General features: G+C 55.4%; 1 protein-coding gene across 1 annotated transcript in view; it reads left to right on the forward strand.

Moving 5' to 3' along the window:
* Positions 1-630: 630 nt before the first annotated feature.
* chmp6b (charged multivesicular body protein 6b) overlaps positions 631-21238 on the forward strand; it is a 42604-nt gene continuing 21996 nt past the window's right edge. The window contains exon 1 of the mRNA XM_070858229.1: positions 631-890. Within this exon, the coding sequence (XP_070714330.1) occupies positions 828-890 (63 nt within the window). The 5' untranslated portion in view covers positions 631-827. The remainder of the gene's footprint in view (positions 891-21238) is intronic.

A 21238-nucleotide genomic window follows, 5' to 3' on the forward strand; every position in this document is an offset into this window, starting at 1 on the left:
TGGATACAGAGAGAGTGTTTCCACTTGTGGGGCAGAGCATAACTAGACGCCATCAATATAAGATAGTCACCAAGAAATCCAATAGGGAATTCAGGAGGAATATCTTCACCCAAAGAGTGGTGAGAATGTGGAACTCGCTACTACAGGGAATGGTTGAAGTGAATCGTATAAGAGGTATTAAAGGGGGTGGCTAGACAAGCATATGCGGGAGAAGGGAACAGAGGGTTATGCTGATAGATTTAGATGAGGAAAGATAGGAGGAGGCTCGAATGGAGCATAAATGCCGGCATAGACTGGTTGGGCCGAATGGCCTGTTTCTGTGTTGTGTATCCTACGTAAACAATGCAATGGATAGACAGAGAACACACAGAAATGCCTAGACAGCCTGATACTCTATTACTGTAAATTTGCAGAGCAAAAATCACTTAAAATAATCAGAATAAGTGCAAACTACTCCAAAATATATAATTGGTCTCACTCTTGGAATCCTTTCACCTCTTCTTTTGTCATATATAAAAATTGTAAACTACAAATGCAGCAATCCTTTATCACAAACAATGTAAACTACATATGCCCACAGTGACAATCTGTTGATGCTGATGCAGGTTGCGCGGTGGGGACGGCAGGGGATGATTTCGAGTTGAGGTGCGCGGTACAGTTTGTCCGGGGCGGCTCTCCGTCGGCCGGCCGGCCGGGGCTCCCGGGCGTGGTTACCGTGGGGACGCCGCGGCCGGGCCGGAGCCGCCAGTCAGTCAGTGAGAGAGACCCAGGCCGTGGCTCCCTCTGCACGGGCATGCGGCAGGCCTGGGGTCGCCAGCACCGCACTAATGGGTAACTTGTTCGGGCGGAAGAAGCGGTCCCGAGTGACCGAGCAGGATAAAGCCGTGCTGGTGAGTGAGTGAGAGGGGGAGGGGAGAGAGAGAGGGAGAGGGGCCGGGGATAGGGCTCGGGCCCGGGGCAGGGGGAGAGGGCCCAAAGTCCCCGACTCGAGGCTTTCCCGATCGCTGCATCTTCTGCTGTTCCTCTCACCCACCCGGGCCTGGGATTTAGGCTTCCTGCCGGACCTGCTGCTCAAAAGCTTCCCTCCCCTACACCAGAGGCCCCTATTTGCCCCCCCCGCCCCTCCTCCCGGTCTCTTCCCCCCCCCCCCCGGTCTCTTCCCCCCCCCCCCCCGGTCTCTTCCCCCCCCCCCCCCCCCGGTCTCTTCCCCCCCCCCCCCCCCCCCGGTCTCTTCCCCCCCCCCCCCCCCGGTCTCTTCCCCCCCCCCCCCCGGTCTCTTCCCCCCCCCCCCCCGGTCTCTTCCCCCCCCCCCCCCGGTCTCTTTCCCCCCCCCCCCCGGTCTCTTTCCCCCCCCCCCGGTCTCTTTCCCCCCCCCCCCCCCCGGTCTCTTTCCCCCCCCCCCCCGGTCTCTTTCCCCCCCCCGGTCTCTTTCCCCCCCCCCCCCCCCGGTCTCTTCCCCCCCGGTCTCTTCCCCCCCCCCCCCCCCCGGTCTCTTCCCCCCCCCCCCCCCGGTCTCTTTCCCCCCCCCCCCCCCCCGGTCTCTTTCCCCCCCCCCCCCCCCCCCCCCCCGTCTCTTTCCCCCCCCGGTCTCTTTCCCCCCCCCCCCCCCGGTCTCTTTCCCCCCCCCCCCCCCCCCCGGTCTCTTCCCCCCCCCCCCCCCCCCCCCCGGTCTCTTTCCCCCCCCCCCCCCCCCCCGGTCTCTTTCCCCCCCCCCCCCCCCCCCCCGGTCTCTTCCCCCCCCCCCCAGTCTCTTTTCCCCCCCCCCCCCAGTCTCTTTTCCCCCCCCCCCCCCCCGGTCTCTTTCCCCCCCCCCCCCCGGCTCTTTTCCCCCCCCCCCCCCCCGGTCTCTTTTCCCCCCCCCCCCCCCCGGTCTCTTTCCCCCCCCCCCCCCCCCCCCCCCCGGTCTCTTTCCCCCCCCCCCCCCCCCCCCCCGGTCTCTTTCCCCCCCCCCCCCCCCCCCCGGTCTCTTTCCCCCCCCCCCCCCCGGTCTCTTTCCCCCCCCCCCCCCCCCCCCCGGTCTCCTTCCCCCCCCCCCCCCCCCCCCCCCGGTCTCTTTCCCCCCCCCCCCCCCCCGGTCTCTTCCCCCCCCCCCCCCCCCGGTCTCCTTCCCCCCCCTCTTTCCCCCCCCCGGTCTCCTTCCCCCCTCCCCTTCCCCCCTCCCCTTCCCCCCTCCCCCCTCCCCTTCCCCCCTCCCCCCTCTCGGTCTCTTTCCCCCCCCCCGTCTCTTTTCCCCCCCCCCCGTCTCTTTTCCCCCCCCGTCTCTTTCCCCCCCCCCCCCCCCCTCCCGGTCTCTTTTCCCCCCCCTCCCGGTCTCTTTTCCCCTGCCCCCTCCCCTCCCCCTCCCGGTCTCTTTCCCCCCCCCCCCCTCCCGGTCTCTTTCCCCCCCCCCCCTCCCGGTCTCTTTCCCCCCCCCCCTCCCGGTCTCTTTCCCCCCCCCCCCTCCCGGTCTCTTTCCCCCCCCCCCTCCCGGTCTCTTTTCCCCCCCCCCGCCCGGTCTCTTTCCCCCCCCCCCTCCCGGTCTCTTTCCCCCCCCCCCCTCCCGGTCTCTTTCCCCCCCTCCTCCCGGTCTCTTTCCCCCCCCCCCACCCCCCCCCCCGGTCTCTTTCCCCCCCCCCACCCCCCCCCCCGGTCTCTTTCCCCCACCCCTCCCCCCTCCCGGTCTCTTCCCCCCCACCCCTCCCGGTCTCTTTCCCCCACCCCTCCCGGGTCTCTTTTCCCCACCCCTCCCGGTCTCTTTCCCCCACCCCTCCCGGTCTCTTTCCCCCCCCCTCCCGGTCTCTTTCCCCCCCCCTCCCCCCTCCCGGTCTCTTTCCCCCCCCCTCCCCCCTCCCGGTCTCTTTCCCCCCCCTCCCCCCTCCCGGTCTCTTTCCCCCCCCTCCCCCTCCCCCCTCCCGGTCTCTTTCCCCCCCCTCCCCCCTCCCGGTCTCTTTCCCCCCCCTCCCCCCTCCCGGTCTCTTTCCTCCCCCCTCCCGGTCTCTTCCCCCCCCCTCCCCCTCCCGGTCTCTTTTCCCCCCCCCTCCCCCCTCCCGGTCTCTTTCCCCCCCCTCCCCCCTCCCGGTCTCTTTTCCCCCCCCCCCTCCCCCCTCCCGGTCTCTTCCCCCCCCTCCCCCCTCCCGGTCTCTTTCCCCCCCCTCCCCCCTCCCGGTCTCTTTCCCCCCCCTCCCCGTCTCTTTCCCCCCCCCCTCCCCCCTCCCGGTCTCTTTTCCCCCCCCCTCCCCCCTCCCCGGTCTCTTTTCCCCCCTCCCGGTCTCTTTTCCCCCCTCCCGGTCTCTTTTCCCCCCTCCCGGTCTCTTTTCCCCCCTCCCGGTCTCTTTCCCCCCCCCCCTCCCCCCTCCCGGTCTCTTTTCCCCCCTCCCGGTCTCTTTCCCCTCCCCCCTCCCGGTCTCTTTTCCCCCTCCCCCCTCCCGGTCTCTTTCCCCCCCCCTCCCCCCTCCCGGTCTCTTCCCCCTCCCCCCTCCCGGTCTCTTTCCCCCCCCCTCCTCCCCCTCCCGGTCTCTTCCCCCCCTCCCCCTCCCGGTCTCTTCCCCCCCTCCCCCTCCCGGTCTCTTCCCCACCCCCCCCCCCCTCCCGGTCTTTCCCCCCCCCCCCCCCGGTCTTTTCCCCACCCCCCCCCCCTCCCGGTCTTTTCCCCTCCCCCCTCCCGGTCTCTTCCCCCCCCTCCTCCCGGTCTCTTCCCCCCCCTCCCGGTCTCTCCCGTCCCACTTCCCCCCCCCCCCCCTCCTCCCGTCCCACTTCCCCTCCTCCCGTCCCACTTCCCCTCCTCCCGTCCCACTTCCCCCCCCCCCCTCCTCCCGTCCCACTTCCCCCCCCCCCTCCCGTCCCACTCCCCCCCCCCTCCCGTCCCACTTCCCCCCCCCCTCCCGTCCCACTTCCCCCCCCCCCCTCCCGTCCCACTTCCCCCCCCCCCCTCCCGTCCCACTTCCCCCCCCCCTCCCGTCCCACTTCCCCCCCCCCTCCCGTCCCACTTCCCCCCCCCCTCCCGTCCCACTTCCCCCCCCCCCTCCCGTCCCACTTCCCCCCCCCCCTCCTCCCGTCCCACTTCCCCCCCCCCTCCCGTCCCACTTCCCCCCCCCCCCCCCCCCCGTCCCACTTCCCCCCCCCCGTCCCGTCCCACTTCCCCCCCCCGTCCCGTCCCACTTCCCCCCCCCGTCCCGTCCCACTTCCCCCCCCCGTCCCGTCCCACTTCCCCCCCCCCGTCCCGTCCCACTTCCCCCCCCGTCCCGTCCCACTTCCCCCCCCCCCGTCCCACTTCCCCCCCCCCGTCCCACTTCCCCCCCCCGTCCCACTTCCCCCCCCCCGTCCCACTTCCCCCCCCCCGTCCCACTTCCCCCCCCCCGTCCCACTTCCCCCCCCCACCCCGTCCCACTTCCCCCCCCCCCGTCCCACTTCCCCCCCCCCCCCCCCCCACTTTCCCCCCCCCCCCCGTCCCACTTTCCCCCCCCCCCCCCCCCGTCCCACTTTCCCCCCTCCCCCCCGTCCCACTTTCCCCCCCTCCCCTACCCACTTCCCCCCCCCCCTACCCACTTCCCCCCCCCCCCCTACCCACTTCCCCCCCCCCCCCGTCCCACTTCACCCCCCCCCCCGTCCCACTTCACCCCCCCCCCCCCTGTCCCACTTCCCCCCCCCCCTGTCCCACTTCCCCCCCCCCCCGTCCCACTCCCCCCCCCCCCCCGTCCCACTCTCTTCCCCCCGTCCCACTCTCTTCCCCCCGTCCCACTCTCTTCCCCCCGTCCCACTCTCTTCCCCCCGTCCCACTCTCTTCCCCCCCGTCCCACTCTCTTCCCCCCCGTCCCACTCTCTTCCCCCCCGTCCCACTCTCTTCCCCCCCGTCCCACTCTCTTCCCCCCCGTCCCACTCTCTTCCCCCCCGTCCCACTCTCTTCCCCCCCCGTCCCACTCTCTTCCCCCCCGTCCCACTCTCTTCCCCCCCGTCCCACTCTCTTCCCCCCCGTCCCACTCTCTTCCCCCCCGTCCCACTCTCTTCCCCCCCGTCCCACTCTCTTCCCCCCCGTCCCACTCTCTTCCCCCCCGTCCCACTCTCTTCCCCCCCGTCCCACTCTCTTCCCCCCCGTCCCACTCTCTTCCCCCCCGTCCCACTCTCTTCCCCCCCGTCCCACTCTCTTCCCCCCCGTCCCACTCTCTTCCCCCCCGTCCCACTCTCTTCCCCCCCGTCCCACTCTCTTCCCCCCCGTCCCACTCTCTTCCCCCCCGTCCCACTCTCTTCCCCCCCGTCCCACTCTCTTCCCCCCCGTCCCACTCTCTTCCCCCCCGTCCCACTCTCTTCCCCCCCGTCCCACTCTCTTCCCCCCCGTCCCACTCTCTTCCCCCCCGTCCCACTCTCTTCCCCCCCGTCCCACTCTCTTCCCCCCCGTCCCACTCTCTTCCCCCCCGTCCCACTCTCTTCCCCCCCGTCCCACTCTCTTCCCCCCCGTCCCACTCTCTTCCCCCCCGTCCCACTCTCTTCCCCCCCGTCCCACTCTCTTCCCCCCCGTCCCACTCTCTTCCCCCCCGTCCCACTCTCTTCCCCCCCGTCCCACTCTCTTCCCCCCCGTCCCACTCTCTTCCCCCCCGTCCCACTCTCTTCCCCCCCGTCCCACTCTCTTCCCCCCCGTCCCACTCTCTTCCCCCCCGTCCCACTCTCTTCCCCCCCGTCCCACTCTCTTCCCCCCCGTCCCACTCTCTTCCCCCCCGTCCCACTCTCTTCCCCCCCCGTCCCACTCTCTTCCCCCCGTCCCACTCTCTTCCCCCCCGTCCCACTCTCTTCCCCCCCGTCCCACTCTCTTCCCCCCCGTCCCACTCTCTTCCCCCCCGTCCCACTCTCTTCCCCCCCCGTCCCACTCTCTTCCCCCCCCGTCCCACTCTCTTCCCCCCCGTCCCACTCTCTTCCCCCCCGTCCCACTCTCTTCCCCCCCGTCCCACTCTCTTCCCCCCCGTCCCACTCTCTTCCCCCCCGTCCCACTCTCTTCCCCCCCGTCCCACTCTCTTCCCCCCCGTCCCACTCTCTTCCCCCCCGTCCCACTCTCTTCCCCCCCGTCCCACTCTCTTCCCCCCCGTCCCACTCTCTTCCCCCCCGTCCCACTCTCTTCCCCCCCGTCCCACTCTCTTCCCCCCCGTCCCACTCTCTTCCCCCCCGTCCCACTCTCTTCCCCCCCGTCCCACTCTCTTCCCCCCCGTCCCACTCTCTTCCCCCCCGTCCCACTCTCTTCCCCCCGTCCCACTCTCTTCCCCCCCGTCCCACTCTCTTCCCCCCCGTCCCACTCTCTTCCCCCCCGTCCCACTCTCTTCCCCCCCGTCCCACTCTCTTCCCCCCCGTCCCACTCTCTTCCCCCCCGTCCCACTCTCTTCCCCCCCGTCCCACTCTCTTCCCCCCGTCCCACTCTCTTCCCCCCCGTCCCACTCTCTTTCCCCCCCGTCCCACTCTCTTTCCCCCCCGTCCCACTCTCTTTCCCCCCCGTCCCACTCTCTTTCCCCCCCGTCCCACTCTCTTTCCCCCCCGTCCCACTCTCTTTCCCCCCCGTCCCACTCTCTTTCCCCCCCGTCCCACTCTCTTTCCCCCCCGTCCCACTCTCTTTCCCCCCGTCCCACTCTCTTTCCCCCCCGTCCCACTCTCTTTCCCCCCCGTCCCACTCTCTTTCCCCCCCGTCCCACTCTCTTTCCCCCCCGTCCCACTCTCTTCCCCCCCGTCCCACTCTCTTCCCCCCCGTCCCACTCTCTTCCCCCCCGTCCCACTCTCTTCCCCCCCGTCCCACTCTCTTCCCCCCCGTCCCACTCTCTTCCCCCCCGTCCCACCTTTCCCCCCCCCGTCCCACCTTTCCCCCCCCCCCGTCCCACCTTTCCCCCCGCTCCGTCCCTCTCTTCCCTTCCCTGCCCCGTCCCTCTCTTCCCTTCCCCCCGCTCCGTCCCTCTCTTCCCTTCCCTGCCCCGTCCCTCTCTTCTCCTCCCCGCTCCCCCTTCTCTTCTCCTCCCCGCTCCCCCTTCTCTTCTCCTCCCCGCTCCCCCTTCTCTTCTCCTCCCCGCTCCCCCTTCTCTTCTCCTCCCCGCTCCCCCTTCTCTTCTCCTCCCCGCTCCCCCTTCTCTTCTCCTCCCCGCTCCCCCTTCTCTTCTCCTCCCCGCTCCCCCTTCTCTTCTCCTCCCCGCTCCCCCTTCTCTTCTCCTCCCCGCTCCCCCTTCTCTTCTCCTCCCCGCTCCCCCTTCTCTTCTCCTCCCCGCTCCCCCTTCTCTTCTCCTCCCCGCTCCCCCTTCTCTTCTCCTCCCCGCTCCCCCTTCTCTTCTCCTCCCCGCTCCCCCTTCTCTTCTCCTCCCCGCTCCCCCTTCTCCTCTCCTCCCCGCTCCCCCTTCTCCTCTCCTCCCCGCTCCCCCTTCTCTTCTCCTCCCCGCTCCCCCTTCTCTTCTCCTCCCCGCTCCCCCTTCTCCTCTCCCCCCCCCCCCAGTCACTGCTTCGCCTGGAAGGAATGTTTGGGGCCCTGGACAGTGGGAAGGGAGGTGGTAAAAGGGCAGGTGTTGCATCTCCTGCGCTTACATGAGAATGGGAAAGGTTGTTGGGTGATTGAGGAGTGGACCAGGGTGTCGTGGATGGAGCGGTCCCCTTGGAATGCTGAAAGGGGACGGGAGGGGAGGAGAAGATGTGTTTGGTGGTTGGATCAGGCTGGAGGTGTTGGAAATGGTCGAGGGGAGGAAAGAACAAAAGGGAAGATCTGTGGTAGGATGGAAGGCAGGAGAGATTAAAAGACAAAAGGAATGAATGTGGAGACTTATGAAAGATGAGGACAGGTTCTGGTTCTAGGAGGGCGGGGTAGGGGTGATGGCAGAAATGCTGGAAACGGAACGAACATGGTCGAGGGCCAAGTCAACCACAGTGCCTCATGCATGCCGAGTTTTGAGCTGCTAGATCTGCTCTGAATATATCCCATTTAGCACAGTGGTAGTGTCACAACATGATGGAGTGTGTCCTCAGTGTGAAGACGTGACTTTGTCTCCACAAGGACTGTGTGGTGGTCACTGTTACCAATGTTATCATGGACAGATGCATCTGCGACAGGTAGATTGGTGAGAACGAGGTCAAGTAGGTTTTTCCCTCATGTTAGTTCTCTCAGATAGAAACATAGAAAATAGGTGCAGGAGTAGGCCATTCGGCCCTTCGAGCCTGCACCACCATTCAATGAGTTCATGGCTGAACATGCAACTTCTGTACTCCATCCCTGCTTTCTCGCACCACCTGCACAGGCTCAGTCTGGCAGCTATGTCCTTCGGGACTTGGCCAGCCTGGTCAGCAGTGGTGCTGCCGAGCCACTCTTGGTGATGGACATTGAAGTCCCCCACCCAGAGTGCATTCTGTGCCCTTGCTACCCTCAGTGCTTTTTCCAAGTAGTGTTCAACATGGAAGAGTACTGATTCATCAGCTGAGGAAGAGCGGTAGGTGGGAATCTGCAGGAGGTTTCCTTGCCCATGCTTGAGCCGAAGCCCTGAGACTTAATGACGTCCGGAGTTAATGTTGAGGACTCCCAAGGCCATTCCCTCCCGACTTGTATACTACTTCGCCAGCACCTCTGGTGGGTCTGTCCTGCCAGTGGGACAGGACATACCCAGGGAGGAGTCTGAGACATTGGCTGAAAGGTATGATTCTGTGAGTATGGCTATGTCAGGCTGTTGCTTGACTGGTCTGTTGGCTAGCTGTCCCAATCTTGGCACAAGTCCCTAGATATTAGCGAGGAGGACTTTGCAGGGTCGACTGGGCTGGGTGTGCCATTGTTGTGTCCAAAGCCAAGGTCGATGCTGGGTAGTCCGTCCAGTTTTATTATTCTTGTTTTTCGTAGCAGTTTGTTACAACTGCTTGCTAGGCCATTTCAGAGGGCAGTTAAGAGTCGACCACATTGCTGTGTGGATCTGGAGTCACATATAGGATGGCAGTGAAGGATGGGTTTCATGGTCACCATTACTGATACTAGCTTTTTATTCCAGATTTATTTAATTAACTGAATTTAAATTCCTCAATTGCCGTGGCGGAATTTGAACTCGTGTCTCTGGATCATTAGTCTAGCCTAGTCTTTGATCTTCCATTCACCACAATATTTCTGTAGCTGTCGATCTGCCAACCCAATCCCTTGCCCCAGTAATACCTTTAATCTCTGCCGCTCTGATTGTTTCACATGATTTGTCCCTCATAACATAAGGAATAGGAGCAGGAGTAGGCCATATGGCCCCTCAAGCCTCCTCCGCCATTCAATACGATCATGGCTGATCCAATCATGGACTCGGGTCCACTTCCCTGCCCGCTCCCCATAACCCCTTATTCCCTTATCATTTAAGAAACTGTCTTAAATTTATTCAATGTCACAGCTTCCACAGCTCTCTGAGGCAGCGAATTCCACAGATCCACAACCCACTGAGAGAAGAAATTTCTCCTCATCTCAGTTTTAAATGGGCGGCCCCTTATTCTAAGATTATGCCCCCTAGTTCTAGTCTCCCCCATCAGTGGAAACATCCTCTCTGCATCCACCTTGTCAAGCCCCCTCATAATCTTATACGTTTCGATAAGATCACCTCTCATTCTTCTGAATTCCAATGAGTAGAGGTCCAACCTACTCAACCTTTCCTCATAAGTCAACCCCCTCATCTCTGGAATCAACCCAGTGAACCTTCTCTGAACTGCCTCCAAAGCAAGTATATCTTTTCATAAATATGGAAACCAAAACTGCACGCAGTATTCCAGGTGTGGCCTCACCAATACCCTGTATAGCTGTAGCAAGACTTCCCTGCTTTTATACTCCATCCCCTTTGCAATAAAGGCCAAGATTCCATTGGCCTTCCTGATCACTTGCTGTACCTGCATACTAACCTTTTGTGTTTCATGCACAAGTACCCCCAGGTCCCGCTTTACTGTGGCACTTTGCAATCTTTCTCCATTTAAATAACTTTCTCTTTGATTTTTTTCTGCCAAAGTGCATGACCTCACACTTTCCAACATTATACTCCATCTGCCAAATTTTTGCCCACTCACTTAGCCTGTCTGTCCTTTTGCAGATTTTTTGTGACCTCCTCCCATCTTTGTATTGTCAGCAAACTTGGCTACGTTACGCTCGGTCCCTTCCTCCAAGTCGTTAATATAGATCTTTTCTTCCAGTCCAAGGGGTGTAGATGAGCGTAGCGTATCTGGCACACAACGGGTTTAGCCAGTCATCACCAGACCTGGCTGGACCACATCGAGCACGATCGGGCCTCACTCTCCCCTGCCAAAATTGACCATTATTCCAGGATGATCTCGGCTTCTTTTCTCCACTATCAACCATCTCCTTAAAAAATTGCAGTTCCCGTACCTTCCACCTTCACCCCCAACAAAGTGCGAGAAGCTCATGGACTTCTTTGTCAGCAAGATTGAGACCATATACAGGTTGAACTTCCCTTATCCGACACCCTCGGGACCTGGCCTGTGCCGAATAAGAGATTTTGCCGGATGAGGGGAGGTCAGCGGCCTGAGGTCGGGGTGGAGGGGGAGGAGGTCGGCGCCCCGGGCAGGTGTTGGCGGGCCGCAGAGGAAATGTCCGCGGGCCAAGTGTCGGTGCGGCCCCAATGGGTGTCGTCACTGGCCAGGTGCCGTCGCGGCCCCAAAGTCGAGGTGGAGGTCGGCCGCTTTCTGCGCATACGCCCCAGACCGCCGAAATCTTGCCGGACGAGGGGTAGTGCCAGATAATGGAGTCCCGAATAAGTGATGTCCAACCTGTATTTAGCTGCCTGTACCCTTCCCCAACAAGGCAATATTCCCTCGTCTTGCCATGATCCCACATATTTCTCTAACTCTCTCCACGCTCATCTTGTAAATGAGCCCAACTTCCTGCTACTTTGATCCTTTTCCGACTAAACTGCTGACCACCCAACTTTCCTTTCTGGTCCCCATGCTAGCTGACAATGTAAATGTTTTCCACTTCATGGGCACTGTTGCCCCTTCCTTCGAAAACCACTGTAATCGCCCTTTCCCCCTCTGAAGACACTGGATCAGCTATCCAGGTGTACGCTGATGATGCGCAGCTCTAACTCTCCACCACCTTTCTCGCCCTTTCCGCTGCCTCTGTGTTCACAGACTGCTTGTCTGACATCCTGTCCTGGATGAGCCGCAGTTTCCTCTAGTTGTGCAGTGGGGAAGTGCACAGCCGTTGTCTTTGGCCCCCACTGCAAACTCCATACCTTTGCCACTGATGTTGTCCTCCTCCCTGTTACTGGCAGAAGTGAAGCCATTGCTAGAAATGTTCTGCCTATGAATGGATAGGTAAGATTGGAACCAAGCAAGGGCAGTCCCACTGAGCTGGGCAACAAAGGGGCGGTGTGGCGCTGGATTTGGAGGACAAGGGGAAAATGCATCACGGTCGTAGCCACAGAATATGTAACATGTCTTTGTAACACAACTTCAGCTTAATCAGCTTCGAGCTGAGCTTCTGACCCTGCGTCCTCTCTATCACAAAGGCCGCTTACTTCCACCACCGACATTGTCCGCCTCCGACCATCTGTTGAAACATCCCATCAATGCCGTTGTCATTTCCAGACCCGGCTATTCCTGTGCCATCCTGGCTAGCATCCCATCCTCTGTAGGCTGTAAACTTCACTTTTGGCTCATCCAAAACTCAGCAGCCCATATTGTAATCCGCTGCAAGTCCCACTCACTCATCACCCTCTGTCCCAGCTGACCTACATTGGCCTCCGGTTCCCCAAAGCTTCCAGTTTAAAATTATCAATTCATGTTTAAGATTTTTAAATTATTTTTATTGTATCAAATTTGTGCGCTTGTTAGCATCTCATCAACAGCAACTTGTATTTATATAGTGACTTTAACAGTGAAACATCCCAAGGCACTTCACAAGAGCATTATCAAACAAAATTTGACACTGCGCTGCATAAAGAGTGTTAGAAAAGATGCACAGATTGGTTAGCACCTGGAATTCTCTACCACAAACCATTGTTGGAGCAAAGTGTTAACCATGTGGCTCAGTGATCTGAATCCAGGCCTCTGGACAGTCCTGCTGAGTGCTCTGCTTTTTCTTCACCATGTGAGGAGATTAAACCTCTCTCCATGCATTCTGTGCTATTGTGTATTGGTGCTATAATATGCGGTGATCATCATCATCATAGGCAGCCCCTCGAAGCGAGGATGACTTGCTTCCATGCCAAGGGATGAGTTCACAGGTGTTTCAGTGAAGGACCTAATATTCCAGATCCCGAACAGACATCTTGAAGGGTGGAAGATGTGTCTGCGTGGATTTTTTTTAACGTGTGGTGGCCATTGCACACCAGCCACCACACGGGCTTGACAGAGCTAGGTCTTTATCCGGTAGCAAGGATTATCCAGCTCTGCTGCACGGACCTAGTGCACGCATACATCGCAGTGTGAAGTCTATCACTATCCACCTCATTTACATTCCAGAATGACAAGTGTGGATGCTGTGATACAGTGCTGCTAAACAGGTTAATTGTTTTTCTTTATACTTCCTAAAGTGTTAGTTGTGTTGCACTCTGAGTCCTCTGTAAAAGTTCTGCAGGCCCATAGTGTACTTGGGGCAAAAATTGATTCTGTTTCCCTGTGTTGGTAGTTTTAACCTGTAAATTGTATTGCTTAGAAACTGTGTGTAAAGGGTTACAACAGTGACTACACTCCAAAAAGTACTTCATTGGCTCTAAAGCACTTTGAGACATCCGGTGACCGTGAAAGGCGCTATATAAATGCAAGTCTTTCTTCTTTCTTTCTTTTTGTAGCGCCTTTCATGACCACCAGATGTCCCAAAGCGCTTTACAGCCAATGAAGTACTTTTGAAGTGTAGTCACTGTTGTAATGTGGGAAACGCAGCAGCCAATTTGTGCACAGCAAGCTTCCACGAACAGCAATGTGATAATGACCAGGTAATCTTTGTGATGTTGGTTGACGAATAAATATTGGTCAGGACACTCCCTGCTCTTCTTTGAAATTGTGCCATGGGATCGTTTACATCCATGTGAGAGAGCAGACTCGATTTAACGTCTCATCCGAAAGACGACCCCTCCGACAGTGCAGCACTCCCTCAGCACGGCACTGATTTTCTAGTCCGCCTAGATTTTCGTTCACCAATCTCTGGAGTGTTGAACGCACAACTTTCTGACTCAGAGGCGAGGGTGCTACCACTGAGCAATGTCATCATCATCATCATCATAATAGGCGGTCCCTCGAACCAGGGTGACTTGCTTTCACGAGTTCACAGGTGTTTCGATGAAGGACCCGATGTTCCAGTCCTGAACTCCAATTGAGTGGGTGGAAGATGCTTGTGCGTGAATGTTTTTAACGTGTGGTGACCGTTGCACACCAGCCACCACACGGGCTTGGCAGAGCTAGGTCTTGTTCCAGTGGCAAGGATTAACCAAGACGACTGGAGACCTGCTCTGCTGCTCGGACCTAGCGCACACATATCTCAGTGCGGGCTGACCTGTGCTGCCCCGGGCCCTCTGCTCTTCTGGGCCCCGTACCTTCATCTGTCGCACCTCCGCCACGATCTCTCGCCGCTCCTCTGCCACAAACATTCACCGCATCTCGCCACAAACACGTGCCGCTCATCCGCCCCGACCTTCCCATTCCTCTGTACCTGGGTCCTGCCGATGTTCCTGCCCACGCTCCAAAACGGCGACCAGGATTTTGATACCCAGTCGCCCATCTCAAAATCAGCTGTTCTCTCACAGGTCGGGGGGCCACGATGTTCCAAGGCCCGTCGCTCCAGCTCTTATACTTGCCGACCATTATTAAGGAACATTTGAAAAAACATGATTCAATCAAGCAGAGTAAGCATGGTTTTATGCAAGGGAAATCATGTTTGACAAATTTTCTGAAATTCTTTGAGGATGTAACGAGCAGGGTGGATAAGGGGGAACCAGTGGATGTGGTGTATTTGGATTTCCAGAAGGCATTCGATAAGGTGCCACATAAAAGGTTACTGCTCGACCAGGCTAACATCCCCAGTATTGAAGCACTGACCACACTCGGATCAGCTTCGCTGGGCAGGTCACATAGTTCGCATGCCAGATACGAGACTCCCTAAGCAAATGCTTTATGTGGAGCTCCTTCGTGGTAAACGAGCCAAAGGAGGACCGCGAAAACGTTATAAGGGCACCCTCAAAGCCTCCCTGGTAAAGTGCGACATCACCACTGACACCTGGGAGACCCTGGCTGAAGACCGCCCGAGGTGGAGAAAGTGCATCCGGGAGGACGTTGAGTTCTTCGAGTCTCGACGCAAAGAGCGTGAAAAGGCCAAGCGCAGGCAGCGGAAGGAGCGTACGGCAAACCAGCCCCTTCCCTCGACGAATGTCTGTCCTGCCTGTGACAGGGTCTGTGGCTCTCTTATCCGACTGTTCAGCCATCAAAGAACTAACTTAGGGAGTGGAAGCAAGTCTTCCTCGATTCCGAGGGACTGCCTATGATGATGATGATACTGCACAAGATAAAAGCTCACGGGGTTGGGGGTAATATATTAGCATGGATAGAGGATTGGCTAACTAACAGAAAACAGAGAGTCGGGATAAATGGGTCATTTTCCGGTTGGCATACAGTAACTAGTGGGGTGCCGCAGGAATCGGTGCTGGGGCCTCAATTATTTACAATCTATAATGACTTGGATGAAGGGACGGAGTGTAATGTAACCAACTTTGCTGACGATACAAAGATGGGTGGGAAAGCAAATTATGAGGTGGACGCACAAAATCTGCAAAGGAATATAGACAGGCTAAGTGAGTGGGCAAAAATTTGGCAGATGGAGTATAATGTGAGAAAATGTGAGATTATCCACTTGGCAGAAAAAAATAAAAAAGCAAATTATAATTGAAATGGAGAAAAATTGCAACTTGCTGCAGTACAGAGGGGCCTGGGGGTCCTTGTGCATGAAACACAAAAAGTTATGCAGGTACAGCAAGTGATCAAGAATGCAAATGGAATGTTGGCTTTTATTGCAAGGGGGATCGAGTATGGTCTCCGTATTTAAGGAAGGATATACTTGCATTGGAGGCTGTTCAGAGAAGGTTCACTCGGTTGATTCCGGAGATGAGGGGATTGACTTATGAGGATAGGTTGAGTAGGTTGGGTCTATACTCATTGGAGTTCAGAAGACTGAGAGGTGATCTTATTGAAACATGATAATGAGGGGGCTCGACAAGGTTAGAATAAGGGGTTGCCCATTTAAAACTGAGATGAGAAATTTCTTTCCTTTGAGGGTTGTAAATCTGTGGAATTCTCTGCCCCAGAGAGCTGTGGAGGCTGGGTCATTGAATATATTTAAGGTGGAGATAGACAGATCTTTGAGCGATAAGGAAATAAAGGGTTATGGGGAACGGGCTCCTCTTTGTTATGTTCTTATGTTCACACCAAGCACTGAGAGAGGTGGAGTCCAGGGACACACCAAGCAGTGTGAGAGGGGGAGGGAGGGATACACCATGCAGTGAGAGAGGGGGGTGCCCAGGGGCACACCATGCAGTGAGAGGGGGGGAGGGGGAGCCAGGGGCACACCATGCAGTGAGAGAGGGGGGGCCCAGGGGCACACCATGCAGTGTGAGAGGGGGAGGGAGGGAGAGACACATCACGCAGTGTGAGAGGGGGAGGGAGGGATACACCATGCAGTGAGAGAGGGAGGGAGGGACACATCACGCAGTGTGAGAGGGGGAGGGAGGGATACACCATGCAGTGAGAGAGGGAGGGAGGGACACATCACGCAGTGGGGGAGGGAGGGACACACCATGCAGTGAGAGGGGGGGAGGGGGGGCCAGGGGCACACCATGCAGTGAGAGAGGGGGGGCCCAGGGGCACACCATGCAGTGTGAGAGGGGGAGGAAGGGAGGGACACATCACGCAGTGTGAGAGGGGGAGGGAGGGATACACCATGCAGTGAGAGAGGGAGGGAGGGACACATCACGCAGTGTGAGAGGGGGAGGGAGGGAGGGAGGGACACACCATGCAGTGTGAGGGGGGGAGGGAGGGAGGGACACATCATGCAGTGTGAGAGGGGGAGGGACACACCATGCAGTGAGAGGGGGGGCCCAGGGGCACACCACGCAGTGTGAGAGGGGGAGGGAGGGACACTTCATGCAGTGTGAGAGGGGGAGCCCAGCTGTCACAGGGTCTTGAGAAGTGGTTGCAGAGATAGTGGATGCACTGGTTGTAATCTACCAAAATTCCCTGGATTCTGGGGCGGTTCCAGGAGATTGGAAAACCGCAAATATAACACCCCTATTTAAAAAAAGGAGGCAGACAAAAAGCAGGAAACTATCGACCAGTTAGCCTAACATCTGTGGTTGGGAAGCAGTGTAATGGAGATGCAGTCATTTACTGCCCGTTGTTCCATATGACTATGGCGGGTGTCATGCCGCTTTGACACAGGACAAAGAATCGGGCCCCAGCCTGGGGCAGTAGGTTTGATTTATTAGTTACGTTTTGAGAAGAGGATCTGGGCCATTTGCTGTAGTACTCTCAGGTGGACAGTTCAGTGGCCAGGGATCTCCAATTACAGATTACTCTCCGACTCAGTTTCAGTTCTGCAGCCAGCAGCCTAAGGCCAGCTAGCAGAATATACATGGTAGTGTGCTCCACAGAGAAAGAAGTTAATTTATATTTTAAAGTTGTCCTGTTTAGAGGGAGAAAGTAAGTAGCGTCTATTTTATATTGTCGAGACTAGAGAAGTATATAGTTCACTGTTGATCCGTTATCTTTTTATGTAAATGAACTTGTTGGTTCAGACCACTGGTCTCTCTGGAAACGATTCATATTCAGTGTGTTTTCAAAAAAAAAAAATCACGTGATCCAATGTACAGAGCAAGAGTTCTGTTACAATCCCTGGGTCTCCGTATCATGTATCCAAATATAGAACAGAAACGGGTGCACTTTGGACTGTAGGAACCTGAGTGAACCATGGTATTGAAGCTGAGAAAATATCTTGTGTAAATACCCCAAAATGTGATTTTGTTTGATTGATTCGGTTTCAACTAATCTTTTCAAACTCCCAAATTCTGTAACAGTGCACGTTTTAATACATTCTCTGACTCGGCATATGGACCTTGCCGAACTTGCATGAACCCATCTGTATACTTCACAACAAACAATCTCAGTCTGAAGACTTCTTGAAGATGCTTGGAATGAATGGTTTCAAAAGATGAAGAAAATCTGCCCTGGTTGCAAAACAAGATTCTAATTTGTTTCAGAACTTGACCTCTGTCTGCCATTATTAACAATCCAAAGTGATAGTTGGACCTTGACTCCAAGTCCAATCTGCTATCTTCTCCCCGCTTATGTTGCACTTTGGAATTCCAATAAAGCAAGAAACTACATGTTCAAAACCATATTAACACAGAATAAACATGGGTTACTTCAGTTCTGTATTTTCTATGCTGGTTTGACTCCAGTAACTTAACAACAACAACTTGTATTTATATAGCGACTTTAAAGTAGTGAAACGTCCCAAGGTGCTTCACAGGAGTATTATGAGACACAAAATTCAACACCGAGCCACATAAGGAGAAATTAGGGCAGGTGACCAAAAGCTTGGTCAAAAGGTTGGTTTTAAGGAACGATCTTAAAGGAGGAAAGAGAAGTAGAGAAGTAGAGAGGCAGAGAGGTTTAGCCAGGGAGTTCCAGAGCTTAGGGCCTAGGCAACCGAATGCACGGCCATCAATGATTGAACGATTATAATCAGGGATGCTCAAGAGGACAGGATTAGAGGAGCGCAGACACCTTGGGGTGGGGGGATGCTGGAGGAGATTGCAGAGATAGAGAGGGGCGAGGGCCATGGAGGGATTTGAAAACCAGGCTGAGAATTTTGAAATCGAAGCATTGCTTAACCGGGAGGTCAGCGAGCACAAGGGTGATAGGTGAGCGGGACTTGGTGCGAGTTAGGCCACGGGCAGCCGAGTTTTGGATCACTTCTAGTTTACGTAGGGTAGTATATGGGAGGCCAGCCAGGAGTGTGTTGGAATAGTCAAGTCTAGAGGTAACAAAGGCAATAAATTAAACTCGTACTCCAACTTGCCCCTTTTTCTTGGGTAGCCCTACAGTATCCCTAATTTTGGCAGACCTGGTTTCTAAACAAACAGGCTAGTTAGTAAATGCTGTATCTGTTATCTTTCACTCCTCAAGTAAGAGTTAGAGGCCATCTAAGCCATTTTGTGTTTAGTTTGTCACAAAGAAGAAACTGAGGTGTTTTGTTCAAATTTCTCAGCTCTCCTTGCTTTTTTTTCCTTAAGCTGACGGTGTCTTGCTACAGTCCTTTAACTCCTCCAGTGGGAATTGAATGATTTAATGCATTCATTTCTCTGGAGCACAAATGGGACAAAATGACCAAAATTGGTTTGTTCTGGCCTTTGGTGATAGAGAATTCAAGAGACATTTCAAACAGTCCTGGCTGCATTGTTTTTTCTTTACTTTCCAGAGTTATGAAGTTGTTACCATTTTGGCTGCAGATATCGTGGAAGAGACCAACCTGTTGGCTGGTTGTCATACAATCATAGAAATTTACAGCACAGAAGGCCGCCATTTTGGCCCATCGTGCCCGCGCTGGCTGACAAAGAGCTATCCAGCCTAATCCCACTTTCCAGCTCTTGGTCCGTAGCCCTGTAGGTTACGGCACTTCAAGTGCACATCCAGGTACTTTTTAAATGTGGTGAGGGTTTCTGCCTCTACCACCCTTTCAGGCAGTGAGTTCCAGACCCCCACCACCCTCTGGGTGAAGAAATGTCCCCTCAAATCCCCTCAACCTCCTACCAATTACTTTAAATCTATGCCCCCTGATTGTTGACCTCTCTACTAAGGGAAATAGGTCCTTCCAATCCACTCTATTTAGGGCCCTCTATCTAGGCTCCTCTTATACACCTCAATAAGGTCTTCCCTCAGCCTCCTCTGTTCCAAAGAAAACAACCTCAGCCTATCCAATCATGCTGCAGTTGTTAGATACTTGTAATAGAAAATAATGGATTCACTGTCGGGTTAGTAACAGAATAGCAGAGCAGGTCTCCAGTCGTCCTGGTTAACCCTTGCCACTGCTAGCTCTGTCAAGCCCGTGTGGTAGCTGCCGCGCAATGGTCACCACACGTTAAAAAAATCCACTCCCTCAATTGGAGTTCAGGACTGGAACATCGAGTCCTTCATTGCAACACCTGTGAACTCATGTGGAAGCAAGTCATCCTCGTTCGAGGGACCGCCTATGATGATGATGAGTAACAGAATGTTGATGAGTTGGTCATTGGAAAAAAAAATCTGCACTTATTTTACCCCTCCCCCGGCAACCATCCTTCAATTTGTAAGGTAGTCTTCACTTTCCATAACTGTTCAACTGCTATCTTGAAAAAGAGTTTTTTTCTCTTCCCTCCCCTCTAATAAGATGTACCTAATTGTATTACAGGTCCCTGATCTAATGACATTGGTTTTATAAATCGGGCTTTCTGCTAAACAGTGAAAGTGAGCAGCCTTCCCTGAATTGTCAGAAGCAGAACTGATTTTTGTTAGTGGGTGGGGGCAGACTGGTTGGAAGATGTATTCCTGTTGCTATGAGGCTGAAATGTAACACCGTCATTTGAGTCTTATGAACAGTTATATAAATACAGGATGATATTAGATCCCAGTAGTTATTGATCACCAGTCACTAAACTTGTGATATTGGGGATGTGGAGCATTCTGGCCATTAGCACCTGTCCCATTGGCAGAAGAGCCAGAACTTGGGGTGGGCTAACAAATCCGTTGTGTACCAGCTTGTAGATTTGACTTCCCACCCATGTCGGGTTCTTGGTCTTTGCTGGGGAGTGGAGGAATGCCAGACATCTCCCCACTCTCAGCCATGTGATTGTGCCTCCAATTAGCTGGCTTTGTGGCCTGGGGCGGATAGCCAACCCACAGCGTCAAGGGTGATACACAGCCTACACTCTGCAGATGCCAGAAAGAAATGGTAAGGATTTGATACCGTCACTAAAACTAATAAACCCATGAGCAACTTTATATAAATTACGAAAAAAGCCCAGAAGCGATTCAATAGACACAGTTTCATTTTAATGTATTAATCGTTCTAAATGACACTCTGTTTATAATGAATTTGTTTGCTATGTTTTTACTAATTACATGATATGCGTTGGTCTCCATAAAGTGCAGAAGTTCTTGTACCTAAATCTTGTGTCAGCTGTGGCTCAGTGGGTAGCACACTTGCCTCTGAGTCAGAAGGTTGTGGGTTCAAGTCCCACTCCAGAGATTTGAGCACATAAATCTAGGCTGACACTCTAGTGCAGCGCTGAGGGAGTAATGAAGTGTCGAGAGGTGCCGTCTTTCAGATGAGACCTTAAACCGAAGCCCTGTCTGCTTTGTAAAGTGGACGTAAAAGATCCCATGGCACTATTTCGAAGAAGAGCAGGGGCGTTATCCCCGGTTACCTGGCCAATATTTATCCTTCAATCAACATCATTAAAAAAACAGATTATCTGGTCATTATCACATTGCTGTTTGTGGGCGCTTGCTTTGTGCAAATTGGCTGCTGCGTTTCATACATTACAGTAGTGACTACACTCCAAAAAAAAGTATTTCATTGGCTGTAAAGCACATTGGGACAGCCTGCAGTTGTGAAAGGTGCTATAGAAATGCAAATGTTTTCTTGTTTCTAAATAAGTGAAGTGTTGAATAAAATTAATCAGCTTGTATAGACTGACAGCTTCTGTGTTGTCAGTGTCTAAACCATACAACAAAACTGCCCTTGCTGTTTTAAACCTGATTATTTAGATAACTCCATGGGCTTAATTTTCCTCAATTATCTATGCTGTTTTTTTGGTGTGCAGTTTTTTTTTGGAGTAAATACAAATTTCCAAGTTTCCCCAAAGTTTCTGCGCCAGTTAGATAAAACTTTTTTTGGTTGCGACTTTTTTGCATCATAGGGAGCGTAACCTGATGTCTGCGCCAGTTTTTCCACATTTAAGCAAGTTTGGTCAACTTAAATTTTTCCTAGGACGTCGTATGTGATCACTCCCAAAAAAAAACCTTCTGGGCACTTAAGAAAAAGCAGCACCTATTACAAAATCGGCGCAGAAAGACACCATTGTTTTTAGGCGAAGTTTTGGAGGGAGTCAAGAAGGCAAAGAATATGCATCATAAATTGTTTCAAATTCAAAAGGGAGAAAATGGAAGTCTAATGCAATTCTTTAATTTTTGATTTTTTTCAAAGTGCCACCCCACCACCGAACGTCTCCTCACTGGGCTCAAGGGTTGGAGCATCAGCCGGCAGAAT

Source organism: Pristiophorus japonicus, chromosome 16 (genome assembly GCF_044704955.1).
Source record: "Pristiophorus japonicus isolate sPriJap1 chromosome 16, sPriJap1.hap1, whole genome shotgun sequence".
NCBI classification, from domain to species: Eukaryota; Metazoa; Chordata; class Chondrichthyes; family Pristiophoridae; genus Pristiophorus; species Pristiophorus japonicus.